Source organism: Orcinus orca, chromosome 6 (assembly GCF_937001465.1).
Source record: "Orcinus orca chromosome 6, mOrcOrc1.1, whole genome shotgun sequence".
Taxonomy (NCBI): Eukaryota; Metazoa; Chordata; class Mammalia; order Artiodactyla; family Delphinidae; genus Orcinus; species Orcinus orca.
The window spans coordinates 63,859,181-63,884,363 of NC_064564.1; the positions used below are offsets into that span (position 1 = coordinate 63,859,181).

The following is a 25,183-nucleotide window of genomic DNA, read 5'->3' on the forward strand; positions in this document are numbered from 1 at the left end:
CCTCAGGCTCCCATCCAGAAGCTAAGCTGTAGGAATGAGAGGGTATTCTGTACATCTGCTGGTAAAGAAGTCGATGAGCTACTAAAACTATGTTCTTAAATACATAGTTCATGAAAAGCATCAATTCTTCTGATGAACTTTTTTTGCTTCTTTATTTGCACTAGGTTAACAGATCTGATTTCATTTACTGAAGAATCTTACCTGGTTACACCTGAAGGACTATCTTCAAAGACCTCAGTTTTAATTTGTACAACAGTATTTAGAGAGTTTTTGAAGGCTTTTTGACTCACCACAAAGTTTTAAAACAGCGAGACAGAAAGATCTAGTAAATGTCATTAAATAACAAAGGATAATGTTCAAAAAGAAATCGTCACCTCTCACCAAAATATACAACAAATATTCAGTGTTTATTTGAAACTAATTAATGAACTATCTTATTATCCCCAGAGACCCTATATTAATAAATTTCCCCAAATCTTATAATTTTAGTTGGAATTTTTTAATTATCGGGGAAATATACAGGCAGATTATGATACAGAAGCAAGAATCAATATAAAGGTAAGTTTTTCCAAGAAAATACAGAAAATTAGTGACTAAATGGGAAATAAAAATAAGGTGAATCACTCACCAGTGTCACATTCAAAGACAAGTGAATGAACTACTTCCTCTATTTACAAAGGTCTGAGAATGTGGCACATCACACATATTCATGCTCTGAAACGTCTAACCAGAATTACTTAATGTGGAACTCGAGGAATGATGTGATCTTGAGTAAAATATTTCTGACTCTATCAGTGAAAATATAACCCAGAACACAATGTTCACATCAACAGACTTTAAAATATATTGTATCTAAAAATGGATCTGGTAGTTGTACTCTTACCAGATTCTGAAAGATCATTTTGTCTGTGTTAGTGCTGGAGAATGTGGCCCTCTGTGACCTAAGATGCTATCAGCATAACATATACAAAATGACTTCTGAAAATAATATCATGAATGGCTGGCTGATGAGGGTGAACTGGACAATTCAGTTTGCATTGAGTCCTGCTGTGTCTTTTGCATGTTCTACATGGGAAGATGAAGAGAGATATTTTAAATGTGGGCCCAGAGCCGACATGTATATGATTGAGAGTAATATTTTCAAACATAGAGCAGAGACTAGGTCTAAGTTCTCTTTGTAAGCTTCTACTATTCTTAAGCTTTAAGCTCTGTGTTTCTTGGTGAAAGGGGTAGAAAGAAAGGTTGGAATTGCCCCTTGACTGAAATAAACCAAGACATTCAAAAATGATAAAGCACTGTCACAGAAAAGTCTCTCAAGTGGCACTCAGGAATTCCATTTGCTGCTCTATGATAGCCATTAGCTACAGAAGTACTAATGTCTTCCTCTTCGTGTGCCTACTAACCCTACAGAGATTCACCTGTGTTTTCAGTCACACAGAGTGCTGCAGTGAAAGGAGACGTGGGCAGGGGCCCCTCCCGCTGGCTACCTTGTAGTAGGGCATGAGCAGAGCACAGATGGCACAGTGCGGCTCCATTCTGCCCATGGCTGCATTATACTCTTGCTCGGCCACAAAGTTTGGGGACTTTGTCTGCCAAAGATGGACCAGAGGCTTTGCCCAAGACTCGGTTTCTTCCACTTCCTCCTCAATCGATGGAACCTCAGGCAACTCTTAAGAGAAAGGGTGTGAAAACACAGTGAGCAGGGGACTCAGGTTAAAACAATAACCCTGATTATAAAAGAAGCACACACTCCAAAGTACCTGTGATATTAATGTCAGACAGGAAACCTATTTTATCTTTCAAATATATTCCGAGAGGTGAAACAAAATCTTCATCGTCCGCATCATCACCGGAGATCCAACGGCCACACAGACCACCCTCCTTTCCACTCCTTCCCCATCCCTGCCAGGAATCACTAAACCGCTCTCTCCTCTCAACTCCACTCCTTCTGTGTTTCTTGTGCTACCATGATACCTCCCAGGGTAAAAGGGTTTATATGTGTGAGATTATCTTCCAGCTAGCAGTGGAATTTGCTAGCCACTACCTGTCTTACCGATATTTTTAGTTTTCTGACCTAACACTGTGCATGATTTAATAAAAATTTATTAATTATATTTCATTTAATTAACTTTTAGGTTCAAAATGCATGTAAATAACATTTACAGAGCACCTATCATGTGCCAAGCGATATACTGCCATTACATGGGTATAAAAGACAATCCTTACGTCAAATCTCATTTGTTCATTGTGATTTCCCAGAGGGTCAAATCTCTTAAGCATGTATATCTGTTAACATGAAAGAGGCATAGATCTATTCCACAAAAATGACATTTTACAAAAATTTATAGAAGGCCAGAAAAATACAGAAAGACATAACAGGTTAAGAGGAAAAATTCCTCACGCCCATAGCAGAGGACAGTATATCAAAGCGGGTGGCAGCAACCACAGCTACCTCTAGTACTTGATATCTATATAGCTGTGATACACTCTAAACTTCCTCACCAGCTGTCTCAGGGCTACAAATAAATACTGTAGAGCAATGTCCTCAAATCCCAGAAGGGGTATACCTATGAACTAATGTGCTCCTGTCCTTGCCTTGTTGACTTACCTGTTTTAGAAAAAGTCAAAGTGGATTTGCTCAAGTGGAAAATAGGAAGAGCTAAATTAGGCTGAAAATAATTCAAAAGACATCAAATGCCAACTGAAGCACAAGGGAACGTTCCTGTTTCCACGGCGGTGCTGGTGGTGGTGATGGTATCAGCAGCAGCAGCAGCATTATCATTTACAGTGGAAAATGCTTAGCATTCAGTCAGAGGCAGTGTTTGAAACAAAGGTAAGAACCTTTGCCTACATTTGAAATAAAGTAATCTGACACTAAACGTTAACAGTTTCCACCTCAGTTTCCTTATAATACTCGATAGAAGACTTACTGTGAAGACCAAAATTTGACAAATGAAAGATGGGAGTGAAAGTTAACCAGGAACTTGAAATACCAAAAAGTCTAATAGCTAATATCTCCAACATATACACTAAAAATGAGATCTAAACTGAAAAAAAAAAATCCTTGGGTTTGAATAACTTGGACTCTACTTATTGGCTCACAATGAATTTATCGTATCATTTGCTTTATTAAAAAAGATGGAAACTCACAAGACGGATGATGCTTTTATTCCTTTAGATGGTCATAAGATAAGGTGATGAGTTCTCAAAATATTTTTAGGGATTAAGGAAATATTTAATTCCTAAAAGCCTAGTGAAAATGAACAAGAAGTACGGGAAAAGAACAATTCTTAACAATGGAGCCAGAGAGCAGAAAAGTGTGTGTGCCAAGCCCTCTGGCAGACTTGGTCTAAGACTTGATCTAGGACACACCTTGAACTTGTCCTCAGACTCAACACTGACCTGGTAGAGGACCCTGCTCTACAGCTGTCCTGCCCCAAAATGAGGTCACATTCTGGCCCAAAGAGCATTTGTCTTCTGTTTGGATGCTCTCCAGGCCAGAGTATGTATGCAAAGCAGCATGGCAGGAACACTGTGCAGTCCCAAGTACAGGAACTGTCTGTCCAGAGACCTAGCTCCCTCCCCCCCACCGCACCACACGGCTTAACAGGATCTTAGTTCCCTGACCAGAGATTGAACCTGGGGCCACGGCAGTGAAAGTGCTGAGTCCTAACCACTGGACCGCGAGGGAACTCCCCCAAAGACCTAGCTTTAAATTCTAACTCTTTCCGTAAGATAGATTCTCATATGGTGATTATTCCTTTCTCACCTATTTCAGGGTTTTTTTTTCTTTTTAATATTAAAATGAAATAGTAAATGTAAAATTTCTTTTTAAATTCCAAAGTGCTAAAATTCTTTGTAAATTCTGAAGTGATTATATAATGCACATGTTATTACGTAAAATCCATCCAGTTATCTTATTTTCATATGATCTGTCTGTCAATTCCATGCTGAATTTTATGAGAGGGGAAAAAGAGACGGCATTTAATCATAAGTACATGATAATGATTATTCAGATTTTAACTTACTTTTATTTTTATTTATTTTTTTATTTTTTTGCGGTACACGGGCCTCTCACTGTTGTGGCCTCTCCCGTTGCGGAGCACAGGCTCTGGACGCGCAGGCTCAGCGGCCACGGCTCACGGGCCCAGCCGCTCCGCGGCATGTGGGATCTTCCTGGACCGGGGCACAAACCCATGTCCCCTGCATCGGCAGGCGGACTCTCAACCACTGCGCCACCAGGGAAGCCCTTAACTTAGTTTTAAAAGTCAGAAACATTGGCACATTCTTGACAGTAAGTATTCTGTCTTCCTGAAATTATCTCATCAAATTATTCACCCCTCCTCTATCTCCAAGAGCTCTTGCTTACCTTTGAACCATGGCATTGTTCAAGAATAGACTAACCTTAGCTATTGCCTTTCCCAGACTCATGATATTCATGTAAACTACAAGCCTTAAATATTCTGGGGGGCAAAGTACTTTCAGGAAATCTAAATACTCTCATCATCACACAATTCCAAATGAAAATCCTCCCTTTCAGCCTCTAAACACCTTTCCTGTTTCTGGTCTCTTTTTAGTGTACCTTCTTCATCCAGTTACTTTTGAAAAAAATACTTTCTATCTTCCAATATACGGAAGAGGAAAAATGTTTTTTGCATCGTAGCTTCTAAGTGTTTTGATCATTTGGTATCACTATGCCTAGGAATTTCCTCTCCTCCTCCTCTTCTTCAACTATAGTTAACTAATGAACCTCTAAAGGTACACTGTAATCTCGTTGGTATATATTTACTTCCCTATATGATGCATTTTGTAAGATGTCAGGCAATGAAAATAGACCACACTGTTTTAAAGATTTTTTAAATATCAAATTAGTTTTCACAACACCTTCACAAAAGAAGAGGGCAGGGGCAGATATTAAACATACAAGGAGGGAGGAGATATGGGGATATATGTATATGTATAGCTGATTCACTTTGTTATACAGCAGAAACTAACACACCATTGTAAAGCAATTATACTCCAATAAAGATGTTAAAAAAATAGTTAACTATTATATAATATTAAGATATCAGTAGTATCAGTAATAATTAACTAGTAATTGTTAACTAGTAATAGTTAACTAGTAATTGATTGATTGATTAATACTGTATTGTATATTTAAAAGTTGCTAACACAGTGGATCTTAAAAGTGGATCTTTTTCTCACCACAAGAAAAAAATTTGTAACTGTGTGGTGATGTATGTTAACTAGACTAATTTTGGTGATCATTCCACAATATACACAAATATCAAATCAAAAAAAAAACCATACAAGGACATGGACATTGTAAGCATTCAATGAATACCAATGTTTTTATTACTATAATTATCTCTTTTTTTAATATACCAGCACAGCAACATTCAGAAGCTCTGAGTCTCACCCCGAGTGCCACAGTTTGCTATAGAATCAAGAGAGAATGAGGCAAAGGAAAGGTCCCTTGGTGCAAATGCATCAAAGTTTGGGAAATCTGTGAAAATGTTACCAGCATAGAACTCCCTTCTTTCCCAACTGTATTCTCAACAAGAACAAAAGAAGAGCTAATAGTGTAACAGCAGTTCTCAAAGTAAGGTCTGTGTACTCTAGGAGACACACAACACAATTTCATGAGGTCTGTATGGTCAATTTCATAATAACATGAAGGAGCAACTATAATAAAAATTAATTAAAAAATAAACTGAAAAAATAATAACACGAAGACGTTATTTGCCTGTGTCACACTGCTGACATCTGTAATGGTGAGACAAAAGCAATGAAGGGTAAAACTGTTGGTGCCTTAGCTTGAATCAAGGCAGTGGCACCAATGCAGTCGTTATATTCTTGACTATCTCAAATTTGCAGTTGGCGGTGGGGGGGGTGTTCTCTTAATAATGCCTCGATGAAGCAAAAAAAAAAAAAGAAAAAAGTATCAATTTTATTAAATGTGCAATAAAATGGGATGTATGCATAAAGCACTTCAAGTTCAATGGTTGTCTTGGGAAAAGCACATGTGCAATTAATTGAATCGCATGTTGAATGAGCTGCCTTTTTCATGGAACACCATTTTTGAACGAATGACTAACAGACAAGCTATGGTTATTCAGACTTGGGTATCTGGCAGCAATGGAAGTGAACAAAGAAAGCTTTCATTTTAACAAAAAAACTACGGACAGTATTTGTTGACAATGATGAAATTCAAGCTTCTGAGTCAAAATTAGAACTTTGGAAAATTTGTATCTACTTTTGTGAGCTTGACAGCTTCCCAATAATTAAAGCTATTTCTAATGGAATTGATGGTGAAAATAACAAATGTAATTTTTTTATATTATATAAAAAGACCCGTATGACACAGATCTTTGTTTACCAATGCATGACGTTACAAAATCACGCATGCATATAAGAGCCACTCAAAGTGCAAGACAGACCAATGAATTTTTAGCTTAATAGAGAACAAAAAGTTCACTGATGGGATTTCAGATTTCATGTTGCAACTAATCTTTAAAAAATCACTATTTGTCAAGTTTTATGGCTATTAAAATACTGCACCCCTTCTAACCATGTATCCCTAGTAAGCTGGACTTTCTTCAAATATACCTCAACCAGAACAACATGGTCCAACAGACTGAATGCAGAGCAGACATGAGAATCCAATTTTTATTAAACCCAATATTAAAGAGCTCTGCAAAAAATGTAAAACAATGTTGTTCTTCTCTTTATTTTTATGGTTTGGGAAAACTGTTATTTTCTTATAAAAATAAATGTAACTGTTTATGCATTTATTATTGTTACTTTAGATTTTTCCACTTTAACTTTCAGCAAATAAGTACAAAACAGAATGAGACTTAGAGAACAAACTTACGGTTACAGGGGTGGGCGAGGGGGGGAAGTGGGGCGGGGAGGGATAGACTGGGAGTTTGGGATTGACATGTACACACTGCTATATTTAAAATAAAATGCCTTTCCATAAAAAATTTTTTTTAATTAAAAAAATTTTTTTTAAAAAGAACAAAACATAATAATTGTTTTAATAATAGAAAACATGAATAAAGATGAGAGTAATTTGGGGTTTTTAACCTAGAAAATAAAACTAATTGATGAATTCAAGAAAAGAAATGTAACTGTTTATGCATTTATGATTGTTACCTTAAATGTTTCCCTGTTTTAACTTTCAGCAAGTAAGTACCATTAAGGTAAATCCACGGGAAGGAAAAGGGGGCAAAGGGGCAAGGGGGCAAATGGGGTGGGGAGAGAAGAGAAAGGAAGGGAAGGGAAGGGAAAGGAAGGGAAGGGAAGGGAAGGGAAGGGAAGGGAAGGGAAGGGAAGGGAAGGGAAGGGAAGGGAAGGGAAGGGAAGGGAAGGGAAAGGAGTTCAAGAAAGGAAATGAAAAGAAAGGAGATGAAATGAAACCTCTTTGGGGTCCTCAAAATGATTATGAGCATAAGCAGTCCTGAGGAAAAGACTAAGAATCACTGACTATACATGTGCACTTTCACCCAAAAGTATTAGTATCATGAAGTCACTGTTGAACAACACAGCCCTAATAAAGCTGGTGTAGACTGTGTTCTCACAGTCAAGCAAGAATCTCATAAACTGTTTTCCTCAATCAACGAGTAATGCTTAAGCAAAAAGAAAACAAGTCAATACTGCAAAAAAGTCTTCTTTTCTCTCATTTCTTCAAGGTCTGCAAGGTTTGCCAGCTATAGCAGGGAAGAAAAAACAAATTCTATGCCGACACTTAATTATCTTTTTTCTTGGTGAGCCTCTTACCGCATGGCAGAAATCTAGACTCCTGGACTGTTGTATTTACAGAAATACGAGAGGAGACGTGTTTCCTTTGTTAAAGCGGCCTCCTATGAAGGACAGCCAGCCCCCTGACAAGCAGTACTGTGGTGGAGGAATGGGGAAAACAGACATGACCCTGGATAAACGTACTGAAGTAAACCACTGAAAACACTGCTGTCATACCAGCAGCACCCTCAATGGCTGCTCTAAAATTTTCCAATCGCCACATCACTAAAAAACAATCAGTAGAACCTACCTGCCTACAAACCAAGCACCAAGCTCCTGGATCACGCACACAGTATCCCAGAATATTAAAGATATTCTTTCTGACTTACACCTAGGAAACCAAGCTTTTGCCTCCAACTCCAAATATTTCTGGCAGAAATAGAAGCTCTTGGAGAAAGGCAGTAGAAATAGATATGCACATAGAATCCACTAAGAGTGCTCAAGAAGAAATAAAAGTTAAACCACAATATTTGATTTATACTTGTGACAGCTGGGTACTAAGAGGTCAACCACAACTTCTGCCTCTAAAATTACTTGCAGATAAAATCACAGTAAGTAGCCCCTCACAGGCAGCCTGCTTACAACTCCCCTCCATCCTTCCAATGTATTTTAAATATTTATTTATCTTATTTATTTATCTTCTTTATTTTTTTGGCTGCATCGGGTCTTAGTTGCAGCATGCAGGATCTTTCGTTGTGGCGCTCGGTCTCTTCGTTGCAGCGCTCGGGCTTCTCTCTAGCTGTGGCGTGCGGGTTTTCTCTCTCTAGCTGTGGCGTGTGGGCTCCAGAGAATGTGGGCTCTGTAGTTTGCGGCACGCAGGCTCTCTCACTGCAGCACACGAGCTCAATAGCTGTGGCGCCCGGGCTTAGTTGCCCTGCGGCATGTGGGATCTTAGTTCCCTGATCAGGGATCGAACCTGCGTCCCCTGCATTGGAAGGCAGATTCTTTACTGCTGGACCACCAGGGAGGTCCCTCCAATGTATTTTAAATACTTCTCCAAAATGATCCTCCCAGCTTGCTATTTAAATCATACTCGCTATGATATTGTCACATAAAAAGAAACATTTATTTGGTCTTTTCCTGGTTTCTGGCACAGAACTTCTAAAACCCTTGGAATTTCCTGAATGATATGGGTGAGAGGAACATCATTGGTTAAAATATTAATATTTGGTCTTAGTCCCTAGTTCCCGACACAAGAGCTTCTAAGACCCTTGGAATCGCAGAACTGAAAAGTGTCTTTTGTCAGCTAATGAGATGACCGGTGGCTGGGGGCACCTAGATAGCTTCAGGATTGGGGCTGGTCACCAGAAAGACCAAGGCATGAATACAAAGTCAATGCATGAGTAGAGGGTTAGCACTTCAGCCCCACCTCTGACGTCAGGGGAAGGGAGAGAGGTTGGAGACTGAGTCAATCGCCAAATAGACAGTGATTTAATCAATCGTGTAGCCACAACGGGGCCTCCACAAAAACCCTAAATGACAGGGTTGTGGGATCGAGAGGGTAAGTACCTGCAAAGGGCATGAAAGTTCTTCACACACCTCTCCCCACCTCATACCTTGCCCTGTGCATCCCTTCTTTTTGGCTGTTCCTGAGTTATAAACCAGTAAATGTAAGAAGTGTTTTCCTGACTTCCCTGAACCATTCTAGCAAATTATCAAACCTGAGGAGGAACTGTAGGGAATCCCCAGACTTTATAGCCCAATGGTCAGGTGTAAGGACTTGAAATTGGCATCTGAAGTGGGGACAACTGGTGAGACTGGACTGAGTCCTTAACCTGCGGGGGCTGTGCTAACGCTGAGTCATTAGTGTCAGAAAGAAACTAAACTGGAGGACACCAGCTGGCGCCTGGGAAAAGTAAGCCACACCGTTGCTGTCAGAAGTACCCTTGCTTGTAGGACCCGCCCTCTCCTCACGACCATAAACAATGCTGTTTCTCAAAAGATCAGTCTCAAAGGGACAACTAGAAATGTGTCCTGTCCATACATCACTATAAAGTCTGCAAGTCAGCAGTACATCCCATGCTGACCCAGAGACTCCAGAGCAGCAACAAGCGTACTGCAGGGGAAAGAGTCAATCCTGCAGAGCATATGAAGAGAAGGAGGAGGAGGTCCCTAGAAAAGTGGGAGCTCAGGGAATTCAGAAAACTTTCTGGCTCTGAAAAGAAAGTCAGGCTTGCTGCCATTCACTTGAGAATCTTAAGATGTTCAGAGAACCTTCTTGAGACTTCTACTTATACTAATCTAGAGGCATACCCCATTGTTTAGAGAGCAACTTTCCCCCTCAATTAATAACACTTCCCAAGGCGTGGTGGGGGCCTCACTAAGATGTGATCCCAGGGATTATTATAGATGTACACTGTTAACTTTAATGATTAAGGGTTTATTTTTTTACTTTCTACATAAAACAATTTACACTGCTCGTCATATAAAAGCATATACAAGTTTTTAAAGAGGGCAACTAGTAAACAGTGAAACTAAAAACTAATACTTAAAAATATTCGTTTAAGTGATCACAAGATTAAATCTATAACAAACATTATACAGTTAAAGTAATAAATTAGGAAACAAATGTTATAAAAGCCCTGACTTCCCATGGCCTAGAACAATGGTTATTCAACTATTTTGAGGTAAGCATGGTTACAAGAGTAGAGCTCTGATCCAAACCTATTAGAATAAATTAAAACAATGTTTCATTCATGTAATCTATGTGGTCTTAATGTTTGGTTATAATTCTAAACCTCAATTCCTTCATCTGCCAAATGAGTATATGAGCTACCAGCCATACAGCTGCTATTCATTAGTAAGACAGACCTAGGGCTTCAACAGATGATGATTCTTTCCCTTCTGGGTCTCCAGCAAATCTCTTCAAAGATCATCCAGAAAATTACTTAAAATGTATGCCCTAAACACTAAACTTTTAACATGACAAGACAGGTTGGAACAGAAAGAGCCAATCTAGACAGACACCCAGTTATCTCCTATATAAAAATATTTCAAGATTTATCCTTTCGGGAAAAAAAAGGCCTTTATTCTCCCATTCAGTCAAAAACATCACTGAGTATATTTATGATAATAAAAAGATTAATAACTTTTCCAGAAGTGTTCAAAAGAATGTGCCCTTCTATGACATAAATCACAGCAAGATCCTTTTTGACACACCTCCTAGAGAAATGGAAATAAAAACAAAACTAAACAAATGGGACCTAATGAAACTTAAAAGCTTTTGCACAGCAAAGGAAAAATAAACAAGGCGAAAAGACAACCGTGAGAATGGGAGAAAATATTTGCAAAGGAAGCAACTGACAAAGGATTAATCTCCAAAATTTACAAGCAGCTCATGTAGCTCAATATCAAAAAAAACAAACAACCCAAACGAAAAACGGGCAGAAGACCTACCCAGACATTTCTCCAAAGAAGATATACAGGTTGCCCACAAACACATGAAAGGATGCTCAACATCACTAATCATTAGAGAAATGCAAATCAAAACTACAATGAGGGATCACCTCACACCAGTCAGAATGGCCATCATCAAAAAATCTACAAACAATAAATGCTGGAGAGGGTGTGGAGAAAAGGGAACCCTCTTGCACTGTTGGTGGGAATGTAAATTGATACAGCCACTATGGAGAACAGTATGGAGGTTCCTTAAAAAATTAAAAGTAGAACTACCATATGACCCAGCAATCCCACTACTGGGCATATACCCTGAGAAAACCATAATTCAAAATGAGTCATGGACCACAATGTTCATTGCAGCTCTATTTACAATAGCCAGGACATGGAAGCAACCTAAGTGTCCATCAACAGATAAATGGATAAAGAAGACATGGCACATATATACAATGGAATATTTCTCAGCCATAAAAAGAAATGAAATTGAGTTATTTGTAGTGAGGTGGATGGACCTAGAGTCTCTCATACAGAGTGAACTAAGTCAGAAAGAGAAAAACAAATACCGTATGTTAACACATATATATGGAATCTAAAAAAAGAAAAAATGGTTCTGAAGAACCTAGGGGCAGGACAGGAATAAAGACACAGACCTCCTAGAGAATGGACTTGAGGATATGGGGAGGGGGAAGTGTAAGCTGGGACAAAGTGAGAGAGTGGCATGGACATATATACACTACCAAATGTAAGATAGATAGCTAGTGGGAAGCAGCTGCATAGCACAGGGAGATCAGCTCGGTGCTTTGTGACCACCTAGAGGGGTGGAATAGGGAGGGTGGGAGGAAGATGCAAGAGGGAGGAGATATGGGGATGTATGTATGTGTATAGCTGATTCACTCTGATATAAAGCAGAAACTAACACACCATTGTAAAGCAATTATACTCCAATAAAGATGTTAAAAAAAGAAAAGCTGGCATATCTTTGGAAAACTAGCTGACAACATGGCACCAAAAGGAAGTTATTCTGAGAATCAAATCAAAGATAGGTGAAAGACAGCATATGAAACTCATTGTGTACTGGGCAATATGACTGATGCTGGAGATAAGAAACAAAAATCAACAGTCCCTTGCCTTCAAGGAGTTCAAAACTTCCCATGGAAGAACCCTTCAGTTTCTTAAAGTATTTCATTAACAGCCTCTATATTAAAATGGCCAAAACAAGATCTCCAAGCAAAGAACAACTGGTATGTTGCACTTTACCTGCAAAAAAAAAAAAAAAAAAAAACAACAACTACTCCTCTTAGCTAAAAGCAGCTCTGGTCATCTGTGTAAAGGACAGCAGGACCCTTAGACACTTTGACCCAAGAACTAACAGAGGTGTCACTTGGCAGATCACACAAAACGGCTGCTATGGAGACAGAGAACTTCATGCAGAGCAGCCACAATGACAACTACTAGAGAAACAAGGGTGTGGACTACACGAGAGGATGTATGGAAATAAGAAGAGGACGAGGCAGCAAACGTTCATTCTGTTGTTCCACATCCAAAGCCATCAGGGGTTCTTCTTGCCGTTCTTCAAACATGCCACACTAACTGCCTTCCTTTGGGGCCTTTGTACTCACTGTTTTCTCCCAAGAAGAGTCTTACCCCAGATCCTCGGCTAACCCATTTAAAGGCATCATAAAGTATGATTCCTCAAGAAAAGACCTTAACAACTATAGAAATATTTGAGTAATATTCAAATATGTTCATATATCATCACAAACCTTTTCTCCTTTGGTTTCTACTTTTTTATTAGCAAAACAAAAATCCCTACACTTTTCAATCTTGAAAATGTCTCCCCCTAACAAAACAAAACCAAACATGAACAGTAAAACAATGTAGAATTTAGAGGTCCATGTGGTATGTATAAAAAAATGTCACCTCATCACTTCCCTACAACTGGGAAACTAAGAATCAGAAAAAAGAATAAAACAATACTATATCGAATTTAAATGATGATAAAGTGAGCCACTTCCTAACCACTCACTATTTGGGAGCCTTACCCATATTACTTAACAACCCTCCCAGAAGTAAAAAGTCTTTTCCTAAAATCCATGACAATGGTCCCCAAATGTCAGCCTGCAAAAAACACTGCCAGCCCAGAGCTAAGTTTTCAATAGTCAGAGACAAAACAAAGAAAATGAAGACCATAAAGTAATTATAAAATTAAATTTTAAAAGCTACATTAACTTTGCAAACTGCATGCTTATTCTCAATATTCATAGTTTCACAGCCAAACAAAAGATAGAACTAAAAATGCCTAAAATGTAGTACAAAACACAGGATAATTCAATGGCCTATAGGGTAAGACATTCTTGTCTCCAGAGAGAAGGGGTTGTGTACAAGTTTAAGGAAATGTAAAGTAATACATGAAGATATATGAAAATCAAATAGCAATTTCATACATTTCAACCTAATACAATAATTTATTTTCCTAAAGAATGGAATGAACCACACAATTATAATATCAAAAGCTGTTCCTCAGATGTTTTCTACAAGACTTTAAGAGTAAAACAAGGCACACATGAATTCAAATAAATCAAAGTCTTGACTCTCATTTTACAATCCCAATGCTTTCAGCACTTATAGACATCGGATCATAAGACTTCATGCCAACCACTTTAAAAAAAGTCTCAAGATTGATTCTGAAAACTACAAAAAGCAGCCGTGTAACATGAGTTAAAAAGCTAGCGCATTTTTGTCTAATTCAATCAAACCCTTACCAAGCCACTCCATAATAAGGGCAAGGTGTTTTTTATTTTTATTCCCTGTATTGCAGAAAAGGTCAATGCCCTTGGGACTCCAATGGGCTTTGCTAACAGAAAAATCAAGCTAAACTGAGAACGCCCGTTTATTACAAAGCTAAGTGCTAGATAAAATATCCATTAAATCTGAGTGCCAACAACATCTAATGTTTTATGTCCACATAATGCAGGAAAACACTGGTTGTGACCTATCAACAAACATTCCAAGCCAATCTGCTTAGTAATCTGCTGAAGTTGCTGTTTTATTGCTTGAACAGACAGAAATATAACCGTGCTTATTATGAAAGTATAATATTACCTCAAGCTAATAAGAATTGATGGAACAAAGAAGAGATCGTTATGTAAAAATTAATAACATTTGGAGCATGACATGCAACGATCATAGAACAGCATTTGTTTTTCAAAACTGGCAGAGAAAAGGACTTTTTACAGAGGGGAAACACTGTTGATGAGGAACGTTCTTATACTTCACTATTTTGCTTTTCCAAGAAAGGCTAGCATGAAGCAAGAGGACTACACAGTATCCTCTCCTATTACATATATATATTAGGATTGGGGACCTCACATTTTATTTTATTTTTTTTTGGAGGCGGGGAGTATAGTTGATTTAAAATGTTGTGATAGTTTCTTCCTATTATATTTTGATAGAATTAAAGACCTTTAGAGTCTGAATGAAACTTTGGGATCACTAATCCAACAATTTCATCATACATATGATAAGCCTTAGAAGGTTACATGACTTAGTTTTCCAAGGCCATACAGCCATTAACAGCCAAGGAGAGACTAGAAGGCAGGTCTCAGGTTGCTAACCAAAAACAGAGTCAGGTGCCCATTACCATCTGGCAAAAATGTTTTTGGTATTAAAACAAATTTTTAATTTATTCTAATACTTAGAATAACATTTTTAAAGTTTGAATCAATAAAAGACATCACTATTATATTTGGTCAATATATCCACTTAAATCTTTGAAATAAAAATTTTTTTACAAAATGAAGACTGGCAAACCTGTATCAATGCTGTTAGAAAGGAGGGTGTTACAGCATGCCAGGGGCAGGAGGGCATTAATTCTCCAAAACATCTGTCTGCCAAAGATAAAGTGAAACAGCCAATTCAAAGTAATGTCCTTTTGTTTGAGGGATGATTACAAAGAGCCCAAAAGCCAGCTTTTGCACCAAAAGAACCAACAGTTACCAAATGACACAGGGTACAGCTCATAAAATACCCAGGAAATATCAGGCAATCCCAGAAGAAAACAAAAATCTCTAATAAAGTGAAATCAGTCTTGGGAAAACATGTTTAGCACCAATTTATCATTCAATTGCATTATAACTTTTTTTTTTTTCCTTTCTTTGCGGTACGTGGGGCCTCCCACTGTTGTGGCCTCTCCCGTTGCGGAGCACAGGCTCCGGACGCGCAGGCTCAGCAGCCATGGCTCATGGGCCCAGCCGCTCTGCGGCATGTGGGATCCTCCCGGACCGGGGCACGAACCCATGTCCCCTGCATCGGCAGGCGGACTCTCAACCACTGCGCCACCAGGGAAGCCCTCAATTGCATTATAAACACGAATGTTTCCACAAAATGAGTGTGAAACAGAGAAAAACATTGAGGAATTAATCAGATTTTGTCCGATGGGAGTTCCTGAGATTTTCCTTGCTTAAATGTACTTAAATGTACACATTTTATTCTTCAAAATAACTGAAAATGTAGCTTAAATAGGTTACATAATGGCCAAACTCCAAGAATAATCTCTAATTAATGTAGCAATTTCCACCTCTTCCATCTCTATATTTAAATATTTAATCTATTACTAAATGAATTATAATATTAATATAGACAGACTGTCCAAAAAATAAATTGCTGTAACACTGCCTGAAATACACTTTTAATGTAACCCTCAAGGCATGCAGACATTACAGAGATAGGATCAGGATCTAAGCTGTCTTTAATTTCAAAGAGATCCTTAACAGCTCATTATAGTACTGCACTTGCTGAACTGATGATTTAGAAAGAGTTATCCAGACAGCTCAGATTAAAGAAAATCAGAGCCATAACCAGCGCTTTAATCTGAATCTTGTCAATATTCAAACGTGTAGGTGGCGTCACCTCTGCACTTGGGTAAACAGTACAGATGGGTAATGGCATCTTTCAATTTTTCCGTATAAAATTATAGTTGAAGAGTTACAAGCAAAAATTTGGTCCCAGGGTGATGAGCTCAACATATCACCACATTATTTCAGGGTATTTGAAATGTCAAAAATCCATTCATGAACCTGTAGGTTAGGAGCCCTAATTACTCAAAACCAAGGCTCACATTTTACACAAAAGGAAACTGAGGCCAGAGAGAAGGCTTGCCAGAAGTCGAAAAACTTGTAAGGGACAAAGGCCAGGACTTCAGTCAGCGTCTACTGTCTTTTAGTCAACTAAACTCCTATTCAGGTGGGTTCAAAAGATTCTCCAATTGCTTCTGCTAGATGCCCTGGAGGCACTTTTACTTTAAATTTCTGATTGGAATAAGAGGCATAAATGTGACAGCAGCCCTATGGTTAAGAATTGTTAGGGTGACTTTCTCTTATCCTATCCTCTTTCCCCACCCAAGCTGAGACCCAGCAGCGGGACCTCTTGGCCTCTGCCTGGGCCTATGGTCCATTTTGGTCTTTAGTTTTTCCTTAGCACACCCTTAACTAAGGGCTTAGGCTTTCAGGAGTCCCACTTTATGAGTCTGGGGGATCCTATGAGGTCTTAGCTCTGATTTCCCAGCCTCCACCCTAGTCCCGGCATATTTCCTCCAAACGGCACGGCATTCACTCTCTCCTACCCACCTGAATGTCATCTCGCCGTGACTCCCCTCTGGATTTCCCTCATTTCTCGAGAGCTCAGCTATCAGCCTCTTCCTGCTCCTCATGTCACAACACAGACAACAAACATTCATTATGTGCCAGACACTGTTCTGAGTGCCTTACACATAGTCTTTTAACCCTCCTAAGAGCTCCATGTGGCAGAGGCTGCTACAGTCTTCACTTGGTAAGCACAGAGCCAAAGCACGGAGGGTCATGCAGCTAATGGAGCACTGCAGCTGGCTGACCATGACCACAGACATGGAGAAATAAGACCCTTTATGTTACTTTTGCCTCTCCATGCACGTATAAAGGTTGATTGTTTTATTTATCAATTATTTTTCTGATTCTTTTGTAACTGGAGGATTATCTGGTAATCCAGTACATCACATCCACACTGTCTCTTTAAAATATTTTTTTGCCCAAATATAAATGTATTTATTACAAAAAGTTTTAAAAGTCATCAGCAAAGAAAAGAGAACTAAAATCACCTGATAACAATCTTGTATATTTTCTTATAAACTTTCAACTTAACTTTCTAAGTCTCCAGCAAAACTCCACAGACAGCATTAGTATGTCAACTCAAACTGACGCCAACAACCATGGGAATCACTGAGTACAGTATCACTGCGTCAGCCACTGCCACGTTCATGAGGTCTCCTGTGTGTTTGCAGGGTTTCTCCTTTACAGGTGCTTTAGAAACAACATTAACCTTATCACTTCACCAAGGGGGTTATGTGCACAGTAAGTACAAAAGCAGTGAAGATACTGTAAGTCAACAGTAGGAAAAGTTGGAAAATTTATACTGGAAACAAATGTAGTAAAAAAAACATTTTAGGTGGGAAACAAACACATACATGACACCCGAAACACTATAAATCAACTATACTTCAATTTTAAAAAATGCACATATGTGTGCAGGAGAAGTTAAAGACCAAACAATGAACTATAAAGGGCAAGGCAGGGGGATGGATAAAATGCATGTTCAGAATATGGATGTCAATGTACAATGTCTATTAGCCTAAGGTCAGTTCAGGAAAAGTCCTGAGTTTGTGTCAGCACAAACTGCTGCCAATGAAAACTAGTCAGAAAAAGCACATATTAGTGAAAAATTTTTGAATAAGAATGCCTTCAAACTGGGAAGGAAATACACATACGCACGCACATGCGCGCGTGCATACACACACACACACACACACACACACACACACACACCCCTACATACACACCCAGGTGCTAGCTAAGCAACTATCCCAATCGTTACTCTGGGGGCCCTCAGGCCTCCAAAGCACTGGCCACATCTGCAACACGTCAGCTTCATATTAACTTTGAGTAGGTTCTAGGATTTGGCACAGTAGAAAGAGGATTCCAACACATTCAGGATACAAAACTGAGTTAGGTGACATATTATATCTACAGCTAATTAAAACCATATGTTCTTCTATACACGTATATACAGAGAGAATACTTCCTGGACAAGAATTTTGGTTTTCCTTTTAACGTGACAGCATACGTTATATCAAAGTATTTCATGGGCTTCCCTAGTGGCACAGTGGTTGAGAGTCTGCCTGCTGATGCAGGAGACACGGGTTCGTGCCCCGGTCCGGGAAGATCCCACATGCCGCGGAGCGGCTAGGCCCGTGAGCCATGGCCGCTGAGCCTGTGCGTCCAGAGCCTGTGCTTCCAGAGCCTGTGATCCGCAACAGGAGAGGCCACAACAGTGAGAGGCCCGCGTACCGCCAGAAAAAAAAAAAAAAGTATTTCATTATCTTTTTTAATGGCTGATTTCAAGGTTATTAATCACTAAGGACTTCCTGCTTTTGGATCCACAGGTGAGTTAAGCCACAGACTGACCTTGGACTTGGAGTGGGGAGACAAAAGGAGTGAGAGCGAGGAGAAAAAGACTGAAGCACAGCGTAAGATGACGAGTGATATGCTAGAGCTAAGTATAGATGGGATAGGACAGTAGAGGAGAAGTAAGAGGAAGGAGGGGTAAATGGTGAGAAGTAGGTGAGAGTCCCAAGATGGAAAGGTGCATCACAGGGAAAGCATGAAAGCATAAAGCAGCAGACATACTCAGGAGAAAAAACAAACAAGTCTGAATGGATGGAAAGGAGGATTCACGTTGGGTAGTTGAGGGAAATGAAGCTGCAGAGAGAAGCTGGTACTGGATCATGAACAGCCTTAAAGTCACTTATCCTCAATCGAATCTGTAACATTAAGGGAAATATGTGAGAGCCTTTGGGCAGACATCTTCGGCAACCAAAGAAAAAGAATTACTGGGCTTCCCTGGTGGTGCAGTGGTTGAGAGTCCGCCTGCCGATGCAGGGGACACGGGTTCATGCCCCGGTCCGGGAAGATCCCACATGCTGTGGAGCGGCTGGGCCCGTGAGCCATGGCCGCTGAGCCTGCGCGTCCGGAGCCTGTGCTCCGCAACGGGAGAGGCCACAACAGCGAGAGGCCCGCGTACCGCAGGAAAAAAAAAAAAAAAAAAAAAGAATTACTATGGCGGATTTCTGAGCTTCCCGCCCGGCCAGGGTCCATCCTCTCACACTCAGGGCCTTCTGAGGCCAGGCAAGTTGTTATTCTCAGAGCCTCCCTGGCTCACCCGTGCTGCATACACACCCCTTTCCTTATAGACACTCAACCACAAAGGTCTGAAATCGGAGAAAGGGAACATGCTGTTATAGTGACACATCACAAGAGGAGAATGGATACATATCCAGAATGTTTCAAAACTAAAACGACCCACCCAAGCACTTCTCTTTCAAGTCTGTTTCAATTCAACATTGTATAATTAGCTTCAAAAACAGAAAAATATACAGAATATTAATCCATGCTTCAGGATCACCTTGATCAGGCAGTGCAGCTGCCTGACTTAAGGGAAAAGGGAACTGAAAAACACTTCAGTTAAAAGAAAACCAGAGACAGATTAGTAATTTCTTTTAAACTACAAATAATGAATATGCAGGGACTTCCCTGTTGGTGCAGTGGTTAAGAATCCACCTGCCAATTCAGGGGACACAGGTTCGAGCCCTGGTCTGGGAAGATCCTACATGCCATGGAGCAACTGAGCCCGTGTGCCACAACTACTGAGCCCACATGCCACAACTACTGAAGCCTGTGTTCCTAGAGCCCATGCTCCACAACAAGAGAAGCCACTGCAATGAGAAGCCCCTGCTCACCGCAACTAGAGAAAACCCGCATGCAGCAATGAAGACCCAACACAGCCAAAAATAAATAAATTTATAATAATAATAATATGTAGTATACATTTGAGAGAGTTTTTCATCCTCCTAAAAAGAATGAATTAGATATTAGTTTTTATGTAAAAATGCTATATACTCTGAAACATCAATTCATTTCTTAGGTATCTCCCCACTCTGCTCCACCACTGTAGACCCTCGTGTTTTTCTGCTAAGTATGGAAAATCCTCCAGGAAAGAACAGGCTAAGAGTCAGGAAATCCTTGCTGATCCTGTAATTACTGGATCTGCCACCAATTAGAATGATCTCTACAGTTTCAGGCCACTTGAGGATCAAAGAGCCACTGCACTTTCCTTTGAGAAGAGCAGCTTAGAGGTAACTCTTATCTCCCACATAAGCTCCCGGAGGTGCTGGATCAATATCTTTCCCCTCTGCTGCTTTTCTGTTAGGGAGTCAAATGCCAGCTTGAACAGAGAAATGCTCATTCACCAACAAGGGACACTGCTGTTTAGAGATGCAATTTCTCAGATGCTCCAATCTAGTCATGCTCCTGTCTGGCATACACACTTACTTCTATAAAAGGAGTGCAAAAGGAGCCCAGTAGTTATGGTAGGAAATTCCCAAAAGACGCTAGATTTGGAGTTGTGTGCTCCCAATGAGCACTAATCCCACTCTTCATCACTTTCTAATAATGACGTCTAATAATGACATAATTATAATCATAATAATGATGATTTTCATTCACTTTTAGATGTACAAGACACAGAGGGAGAAGGCTGAGGTAAAAACATTCAATGCCCAATAAATAAGTAATTTGCTCCAGGACATGGAATATTATCCACTCTCTGTTTGGAAGTCTGTAAAAATCTTCAGCCATCACTGTAATTCTCTGATTTCTCCTCTCAATTCTCAAAAATCCCCAGAGGACCGCAGCAGTCCTTAATATATTAAAATAGAGGGTGAGACTGCTGCAAAAGCTACAATCACCAGTGTTTCAGCAAGATATTTAACCTCAGACTTTGGAGATGTCTTCGTTAAACCAATCCATTTAGAAATTTGGCAAGCTATACTGATCGAAATCAGAACTTCTCTCCATGGAGAAACTCTGGGCCAATTTACGATGATTCACATGGAAATAAACTTCCTAGGAAGATAATGACATAGGAGAAGGCAGTTTTCCTTATGTGTTAGGATAGCCCATTCCCTTCCAAGAAGCTATGCTGTCAGAGGCTATGATGGGGAAGGGTAATGAAAATCCGTAAGTAATGTAAATTAAGTATTAATTACTTTATACAGAACAGTCCTTTATCTTGGCACTAAGGGGAAAACGGTTTGTGCTGCATATGATAAAGTTGGAGAAAGAAAAACTGAACATGATGATATATGGAAATAAAGGCAAATATGTTTCATTACTTTTATTACTCAAGGCAGAATTCTACCTTGAATTGGCATTACAGAGACTGCTACTATCATTATCTGATCCCTACAGTGAGGATCTTTTTTTCTAACTAAACATGCGGCATAAAAGAAGACAGTGAATAAAAGTTAAAAAAAATCTGCTAAAGATGTGTACTCTGATAAACTGGATTTAAACTAAATGGAAGCCTGAACCCAAGATTCAAGTTATTCCCTTGACAGCATCCTCACAGACTTGATTAACAATTTCCACCAGGAAATGAGAACACCTCAAAGAAGGGCTTTTTACAGAAAACCTGCTTGAACTGATCCTTTTAGAGATGGAAAAAAAATAGACCCTTATGATGCTATGAGACACTTGCAAGGAAGAAACAGCTGGTCAGAGGTATGATTGAAGACAACAAAAAAACATTTTTGGAAAAAGAGAGGTAAAAGGGGCAACTAGGTAAGACAAACAGACAAATGTTACATCTAGGAATAGTAACTGGTTGTAAATAAAACTACTTCACACCAAGCCACATCAGTAAAATCTAGTTAATGAGAAAGGATGTTTCATGACACACCAGGTGTAACAGGATATAGAAGTACTGCATCTAGTTTTGTACTCAAATGGTGTTAATAAATTTAAAGGATTCAAGTTAAAGGCAATGCAAAGAAACACAACGCATGTTATTTCCGTAATTTGATACCTTGAGAAAAATGATTGTCAGCTCCTTCTGGAGGGTCTCAAGGCAAATGTCAGAAATGACCAATTTACCCCATCATATAAAAAAAGGAAGACTTTAACATGGCTAGATTATGTGAAGCAAGGATGTATCCCTAAAATATAAATTCCAAATAAATTACGTATTACTTATGGTCTCCTTATGGTGTATATATTTGCCACTTGGTGAGATTTCTTTTCTACCAGGCCATTTTTTAGAAGTTTGTTACAACAAACTGACAGAATAACTTCTGAGTATTATACAGTCTATACGGAATAAATATTGGAAAACAACACAAGCTCACCTTCATCACTCGTTGCCTGCTGTTTCACCAGAGTCATTGGGGATCTTGCTGGAGGCTTACTAAGTGGATGGCGCCAACTTTTAGCAGTTTTGGTTTCTCCTTCTATTCTCTGGTTACAGAACACAAATGGGGGAGAAACAGCCACCGTTAAAGACTTGTTTTAAAACAAAAAACTATGGTTATGATGATTTACAACAAGTTAATTATGAAGAACTCTTACACTTATTCACCTGCTGAGGAATTAACACTTCGTTAAAGAAATTTAAACCTACAAGTCAAACGAAATAGGAACCCATTCTATTAATAATTTTACTGACAGGGAAGTCAGTTAACTATTCTTCCACTTTATATTAAAATACTATCTGGAGGGACTTCCCTGGTGGCACAGTGGGTAAGAATCGGCCTGCCAGTGCAGGGGAGACGGGTTCGAGCCCTGGTCCGGGAAGATCCCACATGCCACAGAGCAACTAAGCCCGTGAGCCACAACTACTGAGTCTGCATGCTGCAACTACTGAAGCTCACGTGCCTAGAGCCTGTGCTCCGCAGCAAGAGAAGCCACAGCAGTGAGAAGCCCATGCACCGCAACGAAGAGTAGCCCTCACTCGCCACAACGCAGCAATGAGAGAAAGTCCGCGCGCAGCAATGAAGACCCAACACAGCCAAAAACAAAATATAAATTTAAAAAAACAAAAACAAAAACACTATCTGAGGACTTCCCTGGTTGTGCAGTGGGTAAGACTCTGCACTCCCAATGCAGGGGGCCCAGGTTCAATCCCTGGTTGGGGAACTGGATCCCGCATGCTGCAACTAAGGAGTCCTCATGCCACAATGAAGATCCCGCATGCTGCAACTAAGACAGGTACAGCCGAAATAGATACCTAAATATTTAAAAAAACAAAAACACTATCTGTAGTGCAGGGTACGCTTCTCAAACCTACAATAAACTCAGCAGTTAGCTAGTTTTCAAAAGTTCTTTAAAACTAATTTAAATTTAGGATTATATATTCATAACAAAATAGGACCATGGCATTTGGTCATGTGTGACTATGTGGCAGGTTATTTTGCTTTCCATCCTCACACAGGAGGAAGTACTGCCAAGGTGAGCCTGTACTCTTCCTTCCATTCAAAAATGAATCGCCACTTCTCTGAGGATCAAACAGGAAATCAAAAGTTGTTGCTGTTGTTTAATATGGCACATTACTGTCATCTTGAAACCACTTAAATTTTACGTAAAATCTTCTGTCCTGAGCTGCCCAGACTACATTTTCCTTTCAAAGGTAAAGGAAAAAGTCCTGTGCATCCTGACATCTTCCAGGCAGAAACTACTTCCAAGCTTTCTTGCCCATGCAGCAACCCCCCAAAAAAGGCAGGAGTGTGGTTAGAGAAAGAGTTCGAAACTAGTGGGTTTGCATCAACATTTGACTGCAAAAGAAAGGAGCCTCAGGAATTTCCCAGTAAGCTGAAGAAGCAGGGCCCAGAGGGAGAGAAACTATGCTGACATCTGACACCAAAACAGAATTATGAGAAAATGTGTGAGAGCATTCTAATCAAAGCTGGGATCACAAAGTATAATACAGGGTGAGATTTACCTGTAGTTTATAACAGCTAAAAATTAATGTGAGGAATTATAACTTAGTCAACAATAACAAATATTTACTAAACCCTTACTACATGCCACACTGTTCTAAGAGTGAGCTACAGAAGGTCCCTGCTTCCAAAGAGTACAATATAGATTGGGGGTGGGGGTGGGGGGAGCACAGACAAAAAACAAGTAGAAAATAAATATTTATGAAGTACTATTAAGCAATAGTAATAAAACAATAAAAACAATAAAGCATGACAAAGAATGGAAAGAGATGGGGAGAAGGCTATTTTATATGGGGTCATCAGAGAAGCCCTTTCTGACAAGAAGACATTTGAGTGGAGCCTTGAGTGCAATGAGGAAGCGGTACATTTACCTCTCTAGGGGAGGAGTATTTTGGACAGCAGGAATAGCATGTAAGGTTTGAACACATTTGATTTATTCCAGGAAAAGCATGGAGTCCAGTTACAGATAGACAGACACTGTTTAAAAAATAACGCAATGTTTCTTGAGAAGGTTGACTAAAGCTGACTGCTACCGGCATACACGTGGCATCACGCTTAATACTAAGAAACACTGGTCACACTACACAAAAATGAAATGGCTCTGTATCACTTAGAAGGACTGTCTGACACCATGGTATGAGAAAAGAATACCACACAGCCGTTTCTGATGAGAGCAAACCAAGTCCCTCAGCCCTCAACAGCAGCACTTGCTTTCCTAGGCAGTCAGGCTTTGTTCAGAGAAATGATAAAGATGAAGGTTAACGGCACTGAGAATCCAACTGCCTCCATTGAAAGCAAGGAAACAGAAAACTTACTTTCCGTTCCATTCTAGTTAAAGAAGCTGACCAAATATAAACAGGCATGTGACTTATTCACCATTCTAGAATCCCAATATCTATCCAGCTACAATCGCTATGTGAAATTAAGTTGTAAATTTTATTTACTGGTATGTGAATACTATTTTCAAATTGCTCAACAACCTTTTCAAATAAATTAGATCATATTTTTCTATTTCTCAGATACTTCTGAGAAATATTTTATAGTTCAGTAGGACAATCATGCATAAAAATGATAAAAGTTATTGGGTGAAATTAGGAAATCATCTATATTTTATTGGACATTTTAAAA

The 25,183-nt window shown here is 39.4% G+C and overlaps 1 protein-coding gene across 3 annotated transcripts in view; it reads right to left on the reverse strand.

Moving 5' to 3' along the window:
- Nucleotides 1-25,183, reverse strand: part of KDM4C (lysine demethylase 4C) — a 404,294-nt gene that overhangs the window by 161,950 nt on the left and 217,161 nt on the right. For all 3 annotated transcript variants that reach the window (XM_004279122.3, XM_049711313.1, XM_033404418.2), the window contains 2 exons: nucleotides 22,469-22,577; nucleotides 1,488-1,669 (listed from right to left, as the gene is read on the reverse strand). In XM_004279122.3, coding sequence (XP_004279170.1) covers nucleotides 1,488-1,669; nucleotides 22,469-22,577 — 291 coding nt within the window. The remainder of the gene's footprint in view (nucleotides 1-1,487; nucleotides 1,670-22,468; nucleotides 22,578-25,183) is intronic.